Here is a 15,409-nt window from a genome sequence, read left to right as displayed (position 1 = left end):
GATAGCAAAAAAAAGAAAAGAAAAGTGAAATCCTGGTGGGACTGTTTAAATACACCCCCTGGTAAAAAAAAACACTGCTTTAAGGAACACTGTATAATCGACTGATACAGTACTGTAATTCGATAAACACACTGTATTCAATGCAAAAACAACAGCAACAGAAAAAGGAATTGAGTTGAATAGTCTGTAGTTGAATGCATTTTGATGTATAAGATCCTCTATCAGTTTGTCCTTTTTGAGAGTCAGAACATGTGTTAACAAAGGCATATTTTCCTTGCTAAGGTATCTATCACACTTAGTCTTTGAAGAGTCTTTTTGACTCAGTCACATTCTTTGATTGGTGGCCATAGTCATGGGCGTAGGTTTGGTCTCAGCTTTGGTGGGGACACCCCATCCCCCCCATTCTATTCTTTAAAAAAATGCATTAGATTAAACTGGGAAGGGTCATAAAACTTGCATATTGTTATCCTAGGTTTACTGCTTCTATTGTTCTCAATTGTAAGTCGCTGTGGATAAAAAGTGTCTGCTAAATGAATAAATGTAAATCTGTTGTGGTTTGATGCTATCTCTCCTGCATACAAAATGGTTAATTAATTTTGTAGTCTATCCTATGGCTAGCAAGTTTAACCCTCCTACCAGATATTGTTATATGGATATTATAAACTAAAGCACCATGGTACAACAGTGCTACGCATGCAATCAAGAGAGAAACTCGTAACTTAGAGCGTAAATGGAAACAAACTAATTTAGAGGTCTTTAGAATCGCGTGGAAAGACAGTATGTCACGTTATAAAAAGGCTCTAAAAGCAGCAAGGGCTGAGCATCTCCGCAAACTAATAGAAAATAACCAAAATAATCCAAGGTTTTTATTCAACACCGTGGCTAGACTAACAAATAAACAAACATCACCAGAGCAAAATATTCCATTACAATATAGTAGTAATGATTTTATGAATTACTTCAATGAGAAAATAGAAAGCATCCGAAACACAATTGTAAATATACAATCCTCTATGATGTCTTATGATTCAGCCTCAATTATGGCCCCTCTAGAACAACTACACCGCTTTACAACTATAGGACAGGAAGAGCTAAATAAACTTATCATTGCATCGAAACCAACAACATGTTTATTAGATCCAATACCCACTAAACTACTGAAAGAAGTGTTACCTGTAGTCGAAGAGCCTCTTCTTAATATTATTAACTCGTCTTTATTTTTAGGTCATGTTCCAAAAATATTCAAGCTGGCAGTAATAAAACCTCTCATTAAGAAACCGCAATTAGATCCAAATAACTTAGCAAATTACAGACCCATCTCAAATCTTCCATTTATGTCTAAAATACTAGAAAAAATTGTGTCCGCTCAATTGTGCTCTTTCTTACAAGAAAATGATATCTATGAAAAATTCCAGTCGGGATTCAGACCGCATCATAGCACAGAAACTGCGCTAGTTAAAATTACAAATGATTTACTTTTAGCTTCTGACCAAGGCTGTATCTCAATACTAGTTCTACTCGATCTAAGCGCTGCGTTCGACACTATCGATCATAAAATACTCCTGGATCGACTACAAAACTACACTGGTGTTCAGGGACAGGCATTAAGCTGGTTTAGATCTTACTTATCAGACCGTTACCATTTTGTCTGTCTAAATGGGGAAAAATCAAAGATAACGTCAGTAGACTATGGAGTGCCGCAAGGATCGGTGTTAGGCCCTCTGCTATTCTCAATATATATGCTGCCACTTGGTAATATTATAAGAAAACATGGAATTAATTTCCACTGTTATGCTGATGACACTCAATTATATATCTCATCACGACCAGATGAAAACACTAACTTATCTAAATTGACAGAGTGTCTAAATGATATAAAATGCTGGATGACGTGTAATTTCCTGCTATTAAATTCAGATAAAACGGAGGTACTACTTATTGGTCCAAAAAACTACCCACAAAATCCCTTACAATACAACTTTAATTTAGAAGGATGTCCTGTTACTTTATCCACTACAGTAAAAGACCTGGGTGTTATACTAGACCGCAACTTGACTTTCGAAAATCATATTTCATATATTACAAGAACAGCCTTTTTCCACCTTAGAAACATTGCTAAGCTACGCAACATGCTATCTGTTTCTGATGCAGAAAAGTTAGTTCATGCATTCATGACCTCGAGACTAGATTACTGTAATGCTTTATTAGCTGGCTGTCCTACATCCTCAATCAACAAGCTACAGTTAGTGCAAAATGCAGCTGCTAGAGTTCTTACTAGATCAAGAAAATATGATCATATAACACCTATTTTATCATCTCTACACTGGTTACCTATTAAGTTACGTATCAATTACAAAGTATTCCTACTGACCTATAAAGCCCTAAATGGTTTAGCTCCTGTGTATTTAACAGACCTTCTATCGCCATACAATCCATCGCGCTCTTTAAGATCACTAAATTCGAGGCTTCTGGTCATTCCTAGGATATCTAAGTCCACTAAAGGAGGGAGGGCGTTCTCGCATTTAGCTCCTAAACTCTGGAATAGCCTTCCTGATATTGTACGAGACTCAGACTCGCTGTCCCAGTTTAAAACTAGATTAAAGACGCATCTCTTTAACCAAGCATTCACTTAATGCTTAACCTTTGATACTGCTGAACCAGTTCGAATGCATTAACATTATGAACATCAGCTATGCTAATTATTTCCCATCTGCCTTTCTGCTGTTATCTCGGGACGCTAGTCCCGAGGTAAATAGCGTTCGTCAGCTCCAGTTTGTATCCAGCCTCTCACGGAGACTTCAGATGCCCCAACGCCTGTGAAGAGACGACTCAAAGCCGGCGATATGTTATGCCATAAATTAATACTTGATTAACTAACTGTATTTTTCTATGTACATTTCCGAAATGCAATTTCTGTAAAGCTGCTTTGAGACAATGTGTATTGTGAAAAGCGCTATACAAATAAATTTGAATTGAATTGAATTGAATATTATCAATCAAATAATGATTCATTATATTTGAATAACCAACAGTGTTAACTTTTGCCTTTTTAACATTGCCAACATGTTTTTCCAGCACATGTGTCTAGCAAGTAGGCTACACTCACAAATACATTACATAAACAGAATGTAGAAACGAAAAATATCTCAGATGATCCACTGTTTATGACTGCAAGATTCTAAGTTGAGGTAGGCTAATTAACATTCAGTGACTTGCTAACGTAGCATTCTATCATGATAGCGCGACTTCTATGAGTCTATCCGTGCTGCACACCCCTAATTAATGCTCCTAACCTTGATAGATTGCAGAAGCTAGGTTTAACTGTAACAATATCCTGGGTAACCAGGATCACCAGTTAATACTATTTTCCACAGTAGAATCTGCATTTGAAAGCCTGGTCAGTCACTACTACTGCTATTTATTTGTGTGGCTAGTTATTTTTGCCTACTTACGCTCTGCTTTATGAAAAAGCTTCGTATGTCCCCTTTCTTCTTCTTGGGTGACATAGCTGATCTACAAAGTACAAAAAGGGGCAAAAAAACGGAATATTAAAATGTTTTACTCTGGCCTTTGTATATGGCAGGCAGAGAGACAGCCCTGGTAACTTACCGTCGGGGTTGTCACGCGCGCACACACGCGCGCGCACACACACACACACACACACACACACACACACACACACACACACACACACACACACACACACACACACACACACACACACACACACACACACAAGCGCACACACGCACACACCACCCGCTCGCTCGCTGCCAGTGAGTGCAAGCACAGAAAGTAGTCCCGGCCCGCGCGTGTAGCCTGCCTGTAAGATACCCTGCCCCCAATCAAATTACGGGGTATCTTGTACTGTCATCGTCCTGGCCATTGGAATCGATCCAAATAGCAGTTCAAAGATCCAAATGCAGCGCAAATATCAAAATAGCAGTTCAAAGGAGCTTGCTAAATATTGGTGGGGACAAATTTGTCATCTCAAAATATTGATTGGGACTAGTACCTAGCGTCCCCCCCTAAACCTACGCCCTTGGCCATAGTCCATGAATCAATTTTTGAGTCAAGTGAGATTGCAATGCTGAAAGTATGCTCCTTTTGTTTATATGCAGTTATAATCAAGATGAAGAAGGGTTTTGCAGGACTACAGTCTTCTCTTTGTCCAAGTACATTTACTCATTTAGCGGTCTTTCGGAGTGTGCACAACCAGAGGCCAGCTGTCGTCTGATTAACTGTATACATGAGGTGAAGTCCAATACAGTGCTGCAAGGATGATGTATTTTTGTAGACCAAAACACAGAAACCAGTCAGCATTTTAGCACTTCCAGTTCCATTGTCCTAAAGTCAATGTTTTTTTAAATGCCTCAAATAACGTCTGTGGTTAACACAAGCTCAAGATACTTTCACGTTTTATTCCACAACCCCATTTCCAGAAAAGTTGGGACGTTTTGTAAAATGCAATAGAATTCACAATCTGTGTTTTGCTAATTCTCATGAACCTTTTTTAACTGACAAAAGTACAAAAAAAAGGTTTCCAATGTTTTCACTGAACAACATAATTGTATTTTGTAAATATAAACAAATTGTTATATTGATGGCTACAACACACTACAAAAAGGTAGGGACAGAGGCAAAATAAAAGTGAAAAGATTATCCAAGTTATATAATCCAACTTTTTTGAAACGGTCCACAATAAGTAGGTGAATTGGTAATAGGTGAGGGTATCATGTTTGGGTGTAAACGAGCTTCTCAGTTTTTGCAAGCAAAGATGGGTCATGGCTCACCACTTTGTGCCAAATATCATGAGAGAATAATTGTCAAACAATTCAAAAATCACATTTCTCAATGCAAGATTGCAAAGAATTGATGTCTTTCACCATCTTCCATATAATATTGTGAAAAGATTCAGAGAATCCAGAAAAATCTCAGTCTGTATAGGGCAAGGCAGTAGACCTCTGTTGAATGTGCGTTACCTTTGAGCTCTCCGACGGCATTGCATGAGAAACCATCATGCAACTTTGTTCAATACAACCACATTGACTTGGGAGTATTTTGGAAAATCGTTTTCACTGAACACAATCTGATGCTGCATCAAGGGATGCCACTTGAATCTCTGTTAAGCAAGGAGAAAGTCAGTTCTATGTGGAGATGCTGGCAAGTTCTCTGTGCCCAAGCTCATCTCAGATGGTCCACACAGTGGAAATGTGTGCTGTGGTCATATGATTCCATGTTTCAGCTCATTTTGGAAAAAATGGACATCAAGTTCTCAGTCAAAAGGGACCAACCAGACTTTCATCAGCGACAGGTAAAAAAGCAAACATCTGTCCTGGTATTGGGGTGCTTCAGTTCAAGCGGTATGGGTGACTTGCATTTGTGTGAAGGTACCATTGACATGGAGGCATATATTTGGATTGTACATAGACAAACTGTCATCAAGATGACATCTCTCCTGAGAAGCAAGACAATGGCAGGCCTCATTCTGCACATGCTAAAACTGAGTGGTTTCCGACACTCTGCACCACAGAAGGGATTTGCCTGCAGTCCAGATCTGTCTCTTATTGAAAATATATGATGACCCATCATGAAAAAGAGAATCAGACAACGACAAATACAGACTGTTGAGCAGCTTTCTTGTATCAGACGAGATTGGCCAAAGATTCCACTTGCAAAACTGCAACAATTATTATCTTCAATTCCCAAACATTTAAAAAGTGTAATTAAAAGGAAAGGTTATGTGACTGCTAAACATGCCTCTGTCCCAAATTTTTTGTAGTGTTACAGCCATAGACTGTAAAAAAAGATGGATGACGCCCCTTCGTTCTCTTCCATTGGCGAGAAGTGAAGCCACGAAATCAACGTCCCGCAATATTATAATTAATAATATTAATTATAGAAATTTAGATATTAAATTTAAAGCTCCAATCTCCTCAGTCCTCCAAAGATCCCGAAAAAAAGTCGTTGTTGCTTCAGTGACTACTTTGCTCAGAGAACCTGTCAATCACAGCTGTCAATCATGTACGCCACAGCACCGTTTTTATACAATCAAATAATTGACTAAAAACAAACTTATTTTAAAAACAAACACTTGAAATTACATCAGCGTGATGAAAACTACAGTAAATGACAGAACCTATCTTTGGAAAAAAGATATGTGAAGTGTAATTTAATTGTTAATTCGTCTCACGTCCCATTGAATAACATGGGGAGGCGGGGTTTATGAGCTATACAAGGACCGGTCACCGGGGGGCGGTCGAGACGCTTTGGCTTCACTTTTCAGGGCTTGTGCGGCACGCTTGGTTACAGCCATCAAAATCAAAATTTGTTTATATTCACAAAATAAAATTAAGTTGTTCAGTGAAAACATAGGAAATATTTTCTTTGTACATTTGTCAGTTAAATAAAGGTTCAAGGGAATTAACAAATCACAGATTCTTGAATTTATTGCATTTTACTAAATGTCCCAACTTTTCTGGAAATGGGGTTGTACAACATAAAATCGATCAGTAATACCCCCTTGTGATTTTTTAAAAAGCTTTTACTTGTCTTGAAGAAGGCGAGTACTAACAAGTGGCTAAATGGGACTACAGAGTTTGTCAGTGACATTAAACCATTAAGCATCCGAACGCTGAGCAGGATAAAAAAAATGTCCCCCCAAACCATTTCAGCACAAACTCCGCCCCACAGCTGATTCTAAAGATTTCATTGGTTATGTCAATCACAGTCCTGATGCCTACACAATGCTACAACAAATACTAAACCCTAACCCAACCCAATGAAATTGGCTGCAGGGCAGGATTTGCGCTGAACTAGTTTGGGGGGAAAAAACATGCCTTGCAAAACATTCTTACTCAAATTGAGTTAATTTGTGAAGACTATCATGATAAACAAATTGTGTAAGAACCATAAATGTTTTGTTTTTGATGATAACAATTATCCAAAAGCAAAAGGAAAAAATCCTAATGGATTTTTGTTGAGGGAAACGGGGTGATGCTAACTTCTGGGTTGACCTACAAAAATACATCACTGCAGTAAAATGTGTGAAATGGCATGAACAGGGAATAAATGGAACAGAATAAAGCAGGGCAAGAAACATTTTTATAATCATAAGATGCTTAAACCAGGCCTGGCCTTTCTGCCCCAGAAGACAAACCGTGCATGTCCAGACAGCATGCTCATGTGATTACTAAGGATGAATGGCACCAGACATTCCCCATGGTACACAGATATGGCTGGGTATCGAGTTCGATACTTTTTTGGCACCAGCCGAATTGCCCCGATACCATAGAGTATCAAAAAATGCCTTGTCGTTCGGTACCAAATTTCAATACTTGAGGAGTTAATCTGGTCAGCATCAATGAAACAATAAGCATGCAGCATGTATGATGTGCCCAAAACAAGTTCTGGTGATTGGCTGTGGTGAGGCATTAAGGAAAAACACTAGTTTAAACCGGCTTGATGGTAACAGCACACGATGCAACGGATGGTGCAGATGAGCACCGTGTCCTTCGTGTTTGCGGTGTAGTAAACGGAACCGCGTGTCTGCGCCATTCATTGACACAGAGACACGCAGAACATGCAGGATTCATATTTAAACAGTCCTTTTGCAGTATAATATTCTCACTTTGACAACATTTCATTTGAGAGAAACTATCATCACAGAAGATGGTCTACACGGCAACCCATTAAAGGGTTAGTTCGCCCATTTAAGACATGAAGTTGTATGCAATCATTACCAGCACTATAGTGTATACACACTGACCCACTCTGTTGTCACCCCCCTGGTCCGAGTTCTGACCGCTGGAAGTTTTTGAATGAAGTAATCCCGGCTACTTTCCGGGGCCACAAAACTGTGCGTTTTTACGTGAAAAAAAGATTTGCGTTTCAAAGCTTGATTAATTTAACACAAAAAAAACACGCCGGGCAAAATTCATACCTCAGTTTTAATGCGGCACTATTTTCCTTCCGTTTCTATCAATCCGCGCTGCTGTCAATGTCAACAGTGCGCACGTGACGATCAGCTCTTCCATAGTGTTTACACAATCGATCGACAACAAGGTAAAAAATATTAAATTAACAATGGTGCGAACTTGTAAATTCCCAGGCTGTGACAACAAGGATGTGCCGGGATCAAAGTTCAAATTTCATCGTTTTCCTGTATCAAATATGAATATGAGACAGCTTTGGCTGGTTGCCATCGGCTACTCAGCGGGAGCTAAATTATCTCGAATAAAGGATTTTCGTGTGTGTAGTGCTCACTGCAGCGAAGACGATTACACCTCCAACCAAGGAGGAAAAGGAAAAAACATGATTTTAAAGAGTTTTGCTGTACCAGTATCACGGGTAAGCTCTATTTACTAACTTTATGATCCCATGTCTAAACTGTACGGTAAACAAGATGATGTTTAGACTCCATTATAAAACACGTGAAAAGATGTGTAAAAAAAAAAAAAATATATATATATATTGTTACAATTTGCTGTGAAAAATATTTGATTGAACACACCATTTGTCATTCATACTGCCTCTTGCTACAGCTGTGGTGGGCCCAGCATCAGATTGGACAACTTTTCTGTCCTCTCGCTCTCTCTCTTCCCGTTCTTTGTCCATCTGCTCAAGTTCGGCATCGGTATACTCCGGTTCATAAAGATATCCCTTTGACGTTGAGTTAAAATTACTGTCTTCATCTGATCCGTCTGACACTGTGCTAAAATTAGTTTCATCATCTGAAGTTTCGTAGTCGGACATGTTGTCGGCGAGTCGCGCTATCAACAGCTAATCGTCACGTGCGCACTGTTGACATTGACAGCAGCGCGGATTGATAGAAACGGAAGGAAAATAGTGCCGCATTAAAACTGAGGTATGAATTTTGCCCGGCGTGTTTTTTTTGTGTTAAATTAATCAAGCTTTGAAACGCAAATCTTTTTTTCACGTAAAAACGCACAGTTTTGTGGCCCCGGAAAGTAGCCGGGATTACTTCATTCAAAAACTTCCAGCGGTCAGAACTCGGACCAGGGGGGTGACAACAGAGTGGGTCAGTGTGTATACACTATAGTGCTGGTAAGGATTGCATACAACTTCATGTCTTAAATGGGCGAACTAACCCTTTAAAATAAAAGTTTGGTTTAACTCAAAGAGATTGCGATAGAAATATATTACTCTTGTACAGTATAACTGTACGTTCACACCGCCGCCGACTTGAGCGTCAAAGAAGCTCTGGCCGCTCTGTCAAGGACGCTTGTCAAAAAGCACGGGGAAGCTCGTTGACGCTTTGGACGCTCTGACGTAGCAGGGAGAAGAGAAGTGTCACAACATGAAATGTAATAAACAGAAAAAAACAAGCAATACATTGAAAAAACCTTTTATAATGACAGCATTTTTATAACTGTTTTGGTCACATTTGGTCTGGGAAAAAAATAATAATTACCTATTATTATTATTTGCATTAGGCTATTATTTGCATTAGTGCAATTGGTCAAATCGTTGTCACCTTGAGCAAATGAATTGCATTCCCATGCCTCGTTCTTTTGTAACTGGTCCCTGTAAGCAAACAACGTCATATCATATATGATAGGAAACCCAGCAACAGCGATTATCAGCTTCTCCTCCATTTTCTCGGAACTAATGTTTTGGTAGGAACGAAAGTTCACATCGTATGTTTCTCCGGAATCAGCCAGAGTGAAGGACGTCTTTATTCTGATTGGTTTCTGGCGTTTTGCCGCTGCTTGCCGCTGAACCGCGTCATAGCTCATTACCATAAAGTTGAGCTTCTTTCAACTTTCTGATTGACGCTCAAAACGCCCAAAACGCGACGCCGAGGGATTTGACGCTCCTTGCAGCTGAGAGAAGCCAGCTTCCATTGAAAATGAATGACTTCCGGCCGCTTTGGAAGCTCAAGTCGGCGGCGGTGTGAACGCACCTTAATGTACATCTTAATGTAAAACTACTACTCATAATAATACAATTATTATTAAAAGAAATTGTCTTCCATGTTATAATTAATAATAGTAAACCTCTGTTGTGTAGCACTTGTTTGTTAAACACTTGAAGGGTTTGTTTAATTTGCATTTGATTAAAAGATAAATTAATGTTTTATGCCTTCATTTGATTACCAGATAAATTAAAATACACAACACAGAGTTTCTATAAAAACAAACATTTCATAGGGCCCTATTATTGTTTACAAATTAAGTTGTTTTTATGAATTCAATTAATTAGGTGTTCAAGCACGAAGTGCTGAAAACCTATTGTAATTGCTATTTGAAAAAAAAAAAAACCTAAAACGCATCGTGCAGCCCAAACCGTAAGGGCTAGAGAGCTGAAACTTTGTCAGATGGTAGTACAAAAATCGAGGAGAGGTTCAGAGATTATGACCCCGATTGGCCAATAGGTGGCGCTACAGCAATCAATTGCGCGAAACTGCTCATAACTCCTAGACCGTATGTCGTAGACTCAAGTGTCTTATATCATTGGAAAGCTGGACTCCTGACGAACAAAACGTACATCTCCGATTTCATTTCCGCCATGATAGATTTTCCGCCATTTTGAATTTTGTCGAAAAACTACTTTTGCGAACTAGTCCCTGGTTTTTCGCCCGATCGGGACCAAACCAGTGCCAAAATGTTCTCCGGAGTCTGAATATCAATAATTATCAAAAAAAAGTTGAAATTTTGATTAACTGTCGCTAGAGGGCGCAAAATGAATGTTGTGGGCGGAGCCTATTTTACTAAAATGGCTATAACTCAAGAAGTAAATGAGATAGCTTCACCAATCTCGGTACACATGTGAATGAGTTGATTTTGAGGTCACAGTAAAAAAACCGCGTCGATCTAACACTAGGTGGCGCTATAACATTAAAAAAACATAAAAGGGGGTGTGGCCACCTGACCGTTAGTCCGATTGACCTGAAAATTGGTATGCAGTGTCTTGGTCCAAGGCCCCATGTATGTGTAAAAGGATATTGGCGTATCTCAAAAAACATGGCCGCCATCGGCCAATAAATTTGAGCACCTGTGAGACGAGGTTAACGGAGGCCAATCGGAACGAAACTCAATGGGCATGTTCGACTCATGGCCCAAGAGGTCTGTAAGAGTTTTGAAAGAAATCGGCCACTAGTTGGCGCTAACGAGTTTTACGGCTCTGTAATCACGTGGTGTTGCACACATCCCCACAAAATGCATATCATTTGATAGATCTCCTCATGATGAACAACTTTGCCTCTAGAACCATTGCTGTCAATCAAACCGTTCATTAAATATTCACGAATATGTTAAAAACCTACTTTTGCAAACTAGTCCCTGGTTTTTCGCCCGATCGGAACCAGACCAGTCTAGGACAATTCTCTGGACTCTCTAGATTAATAATTATCAAAAAAAAGTTGAAATTTGGCATTTGGTTGGCTATAACAGGGGCATTTATAAAATGGGTGTGGCAAAATATAGTCAAAAGCCTATAAATCCTATACGAAAACTCAGAACTTCACAAAAATTGGTGAGCATAATGTGACATAACATCCTTAAAAACCATGCCAAATTTTATGGAGATCGGACCATAGGTGGCGCTATAACTGTTAAAAAGCTTTGAAACAATGTATTTCCCTTGGCAAATTGCCTGTATTTGCTGTAAATGGTGTTTTGCATTTATTATCATGTAATGTTCATATCATAATGTTCAAAACCAGTGCAGTACAATTCTCTGGACTCTCTAGATCAATAATTATCAGAAAAAGTTGAACAACTTCATTTGGATGGCTATAATAGGGTCACTTCACAATGTAGCCATGACCTAGTGTCCCCAAAAGCTTATATCTCTTCAATGAATGCTCAGATCTTCTTAAAAACAAGTCAAAACATGTGCCATATGACTCCAAACAATCATGACAAATTTCAGACAGATCGGACAAAATTTGCCTCTATAACAGTTAAAAATGAGAAAATTAAATGAAAATAATGGCGTATTAAGCCAATAAGTAGTATTTTACTGCCCCCTGCTGTTTAAAATATGAATTATACTTGAGTAGTGTGACAAAATTACTATTTAGACTTTATAAAATTACTATTTTAACATTTACAATCACATTAAGTCAAATTTCATCTATTGAAGTATCACTATTGACAATTCTGTCACATTGACAAATGTGAATCCTGAATGAGACATAGTTCAAATCTCTGTATCTACAACAGAATGTGTGTGTAGTCCTATGTTTCTGAATAAATTCTGAATAATCTGATTAATAGTTTGCAAAGACATGTATGAAATAACATTCAAATATATTTTCATAATGATTTTGTGTGTGTGTGTGTGTGTGTGTGTGTGTAAGCTTGCATAAAGGAGTTAAAATGGAAAAACTGGTTTGCTTTAGTGCAGAACAATGTGTTATATTGTGGTAAACCATGCTAGAAGAGGGTAAATCTCTAGAACCATTATATCATGGTAAATCATACTAGAACTTGGTAAATCATGGTAAACTATGGTAAATCATGCTATATTCATGGTAAATCATACTAGAACATGGTAAATCATGAAAAACCACACTAAAATGTGGTATATCATGGTAAATCATGCTAAAACATGGTCTATTCCATCTATGATGTCAGTGGTTAAATGCTTGCTACATAAAACTTAATGTCTTTTGATGCTTGTGTGGTTAAAAATCTTAAATGCCTTAACTGCTTGAACACCGCTAAATGCTGCTTGCAGTTTTAATTATATATGTTTTTGATTAAACCATTTAAATGGAATATAGACAAAATAAAACAAAACATATAACACATAAAATATTAAAAAACAAAAATAATCTTTGTAAACTGTTAATAAATTGCTGTTAAATTGAACAAGTTTCATGATTTCAATTAATTATTTGATTAGTGATCTGGTACCATGACAGCCCTAATATAGACAATGCCTTACCTCATCAGACTCCGACAAAAACTCCTGCATGATGTCGCTCTCCCCGATTACCCGAACAGAACATACTGGTGAGATGAATTGGGAACGGCAGAGAAACACAGAGAAAGAATGTTGGAAACATCTGTAAACAGTTATTTTCTAGATTTTCATCTCACGTCTCTTTCCTGTATCGTTCCCTATTACCTTTCTCCAAGTATTCCTCCAGCCCTCGTCTGCGAGCATCTAGCTGCTGCTCAGACAGGGAGAAAGGCCATTTCCCTGGCAGTTTGGGAAATGCAAAGTTAGCAAATTCCCTCTTCAGATTCTGATGCAAGATGGCAAACTCTCGATAGCGCTTTGAGCACAACTGCCTGCCTGCCATGTACACGTTGTAGACCTGACACACACACACACAATCATTTTAAAAATAATACTTAAATCATCAGGGGAAAAAATACCAGACATGCGTAAGCAGGGACAGAGGATAAAACACTAACAACAAACTTCTCCCCGTTCTGCTCCACGTGTTTGTAGGTGGGCACGGAGATAGGCACGGCCTGCTTGTCACTATAGTCGTAGCAGGACTGCGAAGAGCCATCGTCCCCGGGATCAAGACTGTCCGTCTCTGGCTGAGGAACCGACAGGATGGCCAAGACCAACTCTTTCTCTCCTGCTCGGATGAGATCTACCACCTGCTTATGAGTGGCCCCTTCCACATTCACCCCATTTCTGCAGATCAAAAAAGAAGAGAGAAGGATCTGGTTACAGAATTAAGCTTGTACTCTCAGCCAATACCTTTTACCAATGTGACGTTAAATGGTTAATGCTTTAAATCTTGCCTTACCAGGACCTTTTAGAAGGTTAAGGTCAGATCAGATATCTCCTAATCCTGAATTACTACTTAGGTGGAGTTCCTGGAGCTCCTATTTTATGGTCTAATCTTTACAGGACTCAATAATAAGGGTGTGAGAGTTTCGGTTCAGTTGACTGAATTGTTACTTGCCCTTTAAGCCAGTGCTGTGATGCCACTGAAAGTTAGTTTATGCCTTGCCAGCAAGAAAACCAAACATCTCAATATGACCAATCTAGCTGGTTAACGTAGATGACCAGCTTGTTACAAATTTTATTTTGTAAAAATGTATTACTGCTCAGAAGTTTGAAATCAGTAGGATTAATTAATAGTTTTATTAAGCAAGGATGAAATTAATCGAAAGTGACAGCAAATACATTTATGTACAGTACAGTACAGTTCGGGACGGTAAACCCTGATCTGGCATGTTTCCACCGCCAACAGTACCCTTACTTGATAGGCGTGGTGTATGCCAGAAAGTAGCGATCGACGTCATTCTCATGTGAAGAAGAAAGTGACACAGTAAACAAAAATGGAGGACATAGAGAAGATCTTGTTCTTACTGCTCTGCAAAAAAAACATTGTGTTGCAACGGTATTATGTTTCAACTGTATATAAAAAAAATGGCACCCATTTTGTTGTCAATCCCCTTGTAGCATGTGCAAGTGACGATTCTCTGTCAACCAATCATCGTTCTGCAATGAGTCTAGCTCCACCCTTTAGGTACCGTACTACTGTGGTAGGTACCCCAACAGATGGATCCCAAAAAAGTGGTGCGTTATGGTTCAGTATTTTGGTACAATTCACAACTTCTGATAATCGAAACGTAAAATAATTGCGTACCGTAGTGCACTGTATTTTTGAGTTTGACCTCAAAATCTGTGCTGTATGTGGTTGATGCGTGCAAGATGTAATTCTGACAGAGGCGGACAGAGTACACAGCTTCATTACTTGAGTAAAAGTACAGATTCCCCTTGCTAAATTTTACTCAAGTACAAGTTAAAGTACTACAGTCAGATGTCTACTTAAGTAAAAGTACTGAAGTACTTGTTTTTAAAAGTACTTGAGTATCAAGAGTACATTATCAAAATATTGCATTACTACTGCCAAAGTTAGGGTGGCCATACGTGCGGATTTTGGCCCGGACAGTCCGGATCTTAAGCCCCCTGTCCGGCGCAGCCTCAAGCCGGACACTCATTTGTCCTCTTTTTGGAGTTGCGCTGAATTGTTTACAAAAAATTAACCTATAAAAATCCCGGATGTTGATAGCGGCTCCCCGATGCCCGTAAATTAGTTAAAATCTCCTGGAATCTCGAGGCGCGCATGCGAGACAGAACATAGCCTACTGTATGTGCTCCAAACCGTGTAGCACGCGCACGGCAGAGAGGGAGAGAGCGAGAGACCTTGCGTGCCCTAGCCGTGAAATGACTTCTTGCAGGTTGGGATGTCTGTGTCCTCCTTGTTGGTGTTACGGAAATGGCCACCCTAACCACAGTGCTTACATTATGTACAGAAACGTCCTACATGGAGTTATGAAAAATGTGAATATCAATACCTTGGAGAATGCAAATGGAATTGAAAGTAAAATCAAGTCGTTTTCATCTTTTTACAATGTTGCTTTATTTAACATTTAAGAAAATTTCAGAAAATTCAGAAAATTGAAAT

At 38.9% G+C, this 15,409-nt stretch overlaps 1 protein-coding gene across 2 annotated transcripts in view; it reads right to left on the bottom strand.

The window, feature by feature from the left end:
* The window catches only part of snx27b (sorting nexin 27b), a 33,704-nt gene that overhangs the window by 14,756 nt on the left and 3,539 nt on the right, over positions 1-15,409 (bottom strand). For both annotated transcript variants that reach the window (XM_077211115.1, XM_077211105.1), the window contains exons 2-4: positions 13,392-13,623; positions 13,099-13,291; positions 12,916-12,980 (exon numbers count right to left, since the gene is read on the bottom strand). In XM_077211115.1, coding sequence (XP_077067230.1) covers positions 12,916-12,980; positions 13,099-13,291; positions 13,392-13,623 — 490 coding nt within the window. The remainder of the gene's footprint in view (positions 1-12,915; positions 12,981-13,098; positions 13,292-13,391; positions 13,624-15,409) is intronic.

The sequence above is a fragment of the Siphateles boraxobius genome, unplaced genomic scaffold (assembly GCF_051911475.1).
Source record: "Siphateles boraxobius isolate OS27281-9 unplaced genomic scaffold, OSU_SipBor_1 12, whole genome shotgun sequence".
Classification (NCBI taxonomy): Eukaryota; Metazoa; Chordata; class Actinopteri; order Cypriniformes; family Leuciscidae; genus Siphateles; species Siphateles boraxobius.
The sequence above is the reverse complement of the archived record's forward strand: the minus strand, read 5'-3'. Positions and strand labels throughout refer to the sequence as shown.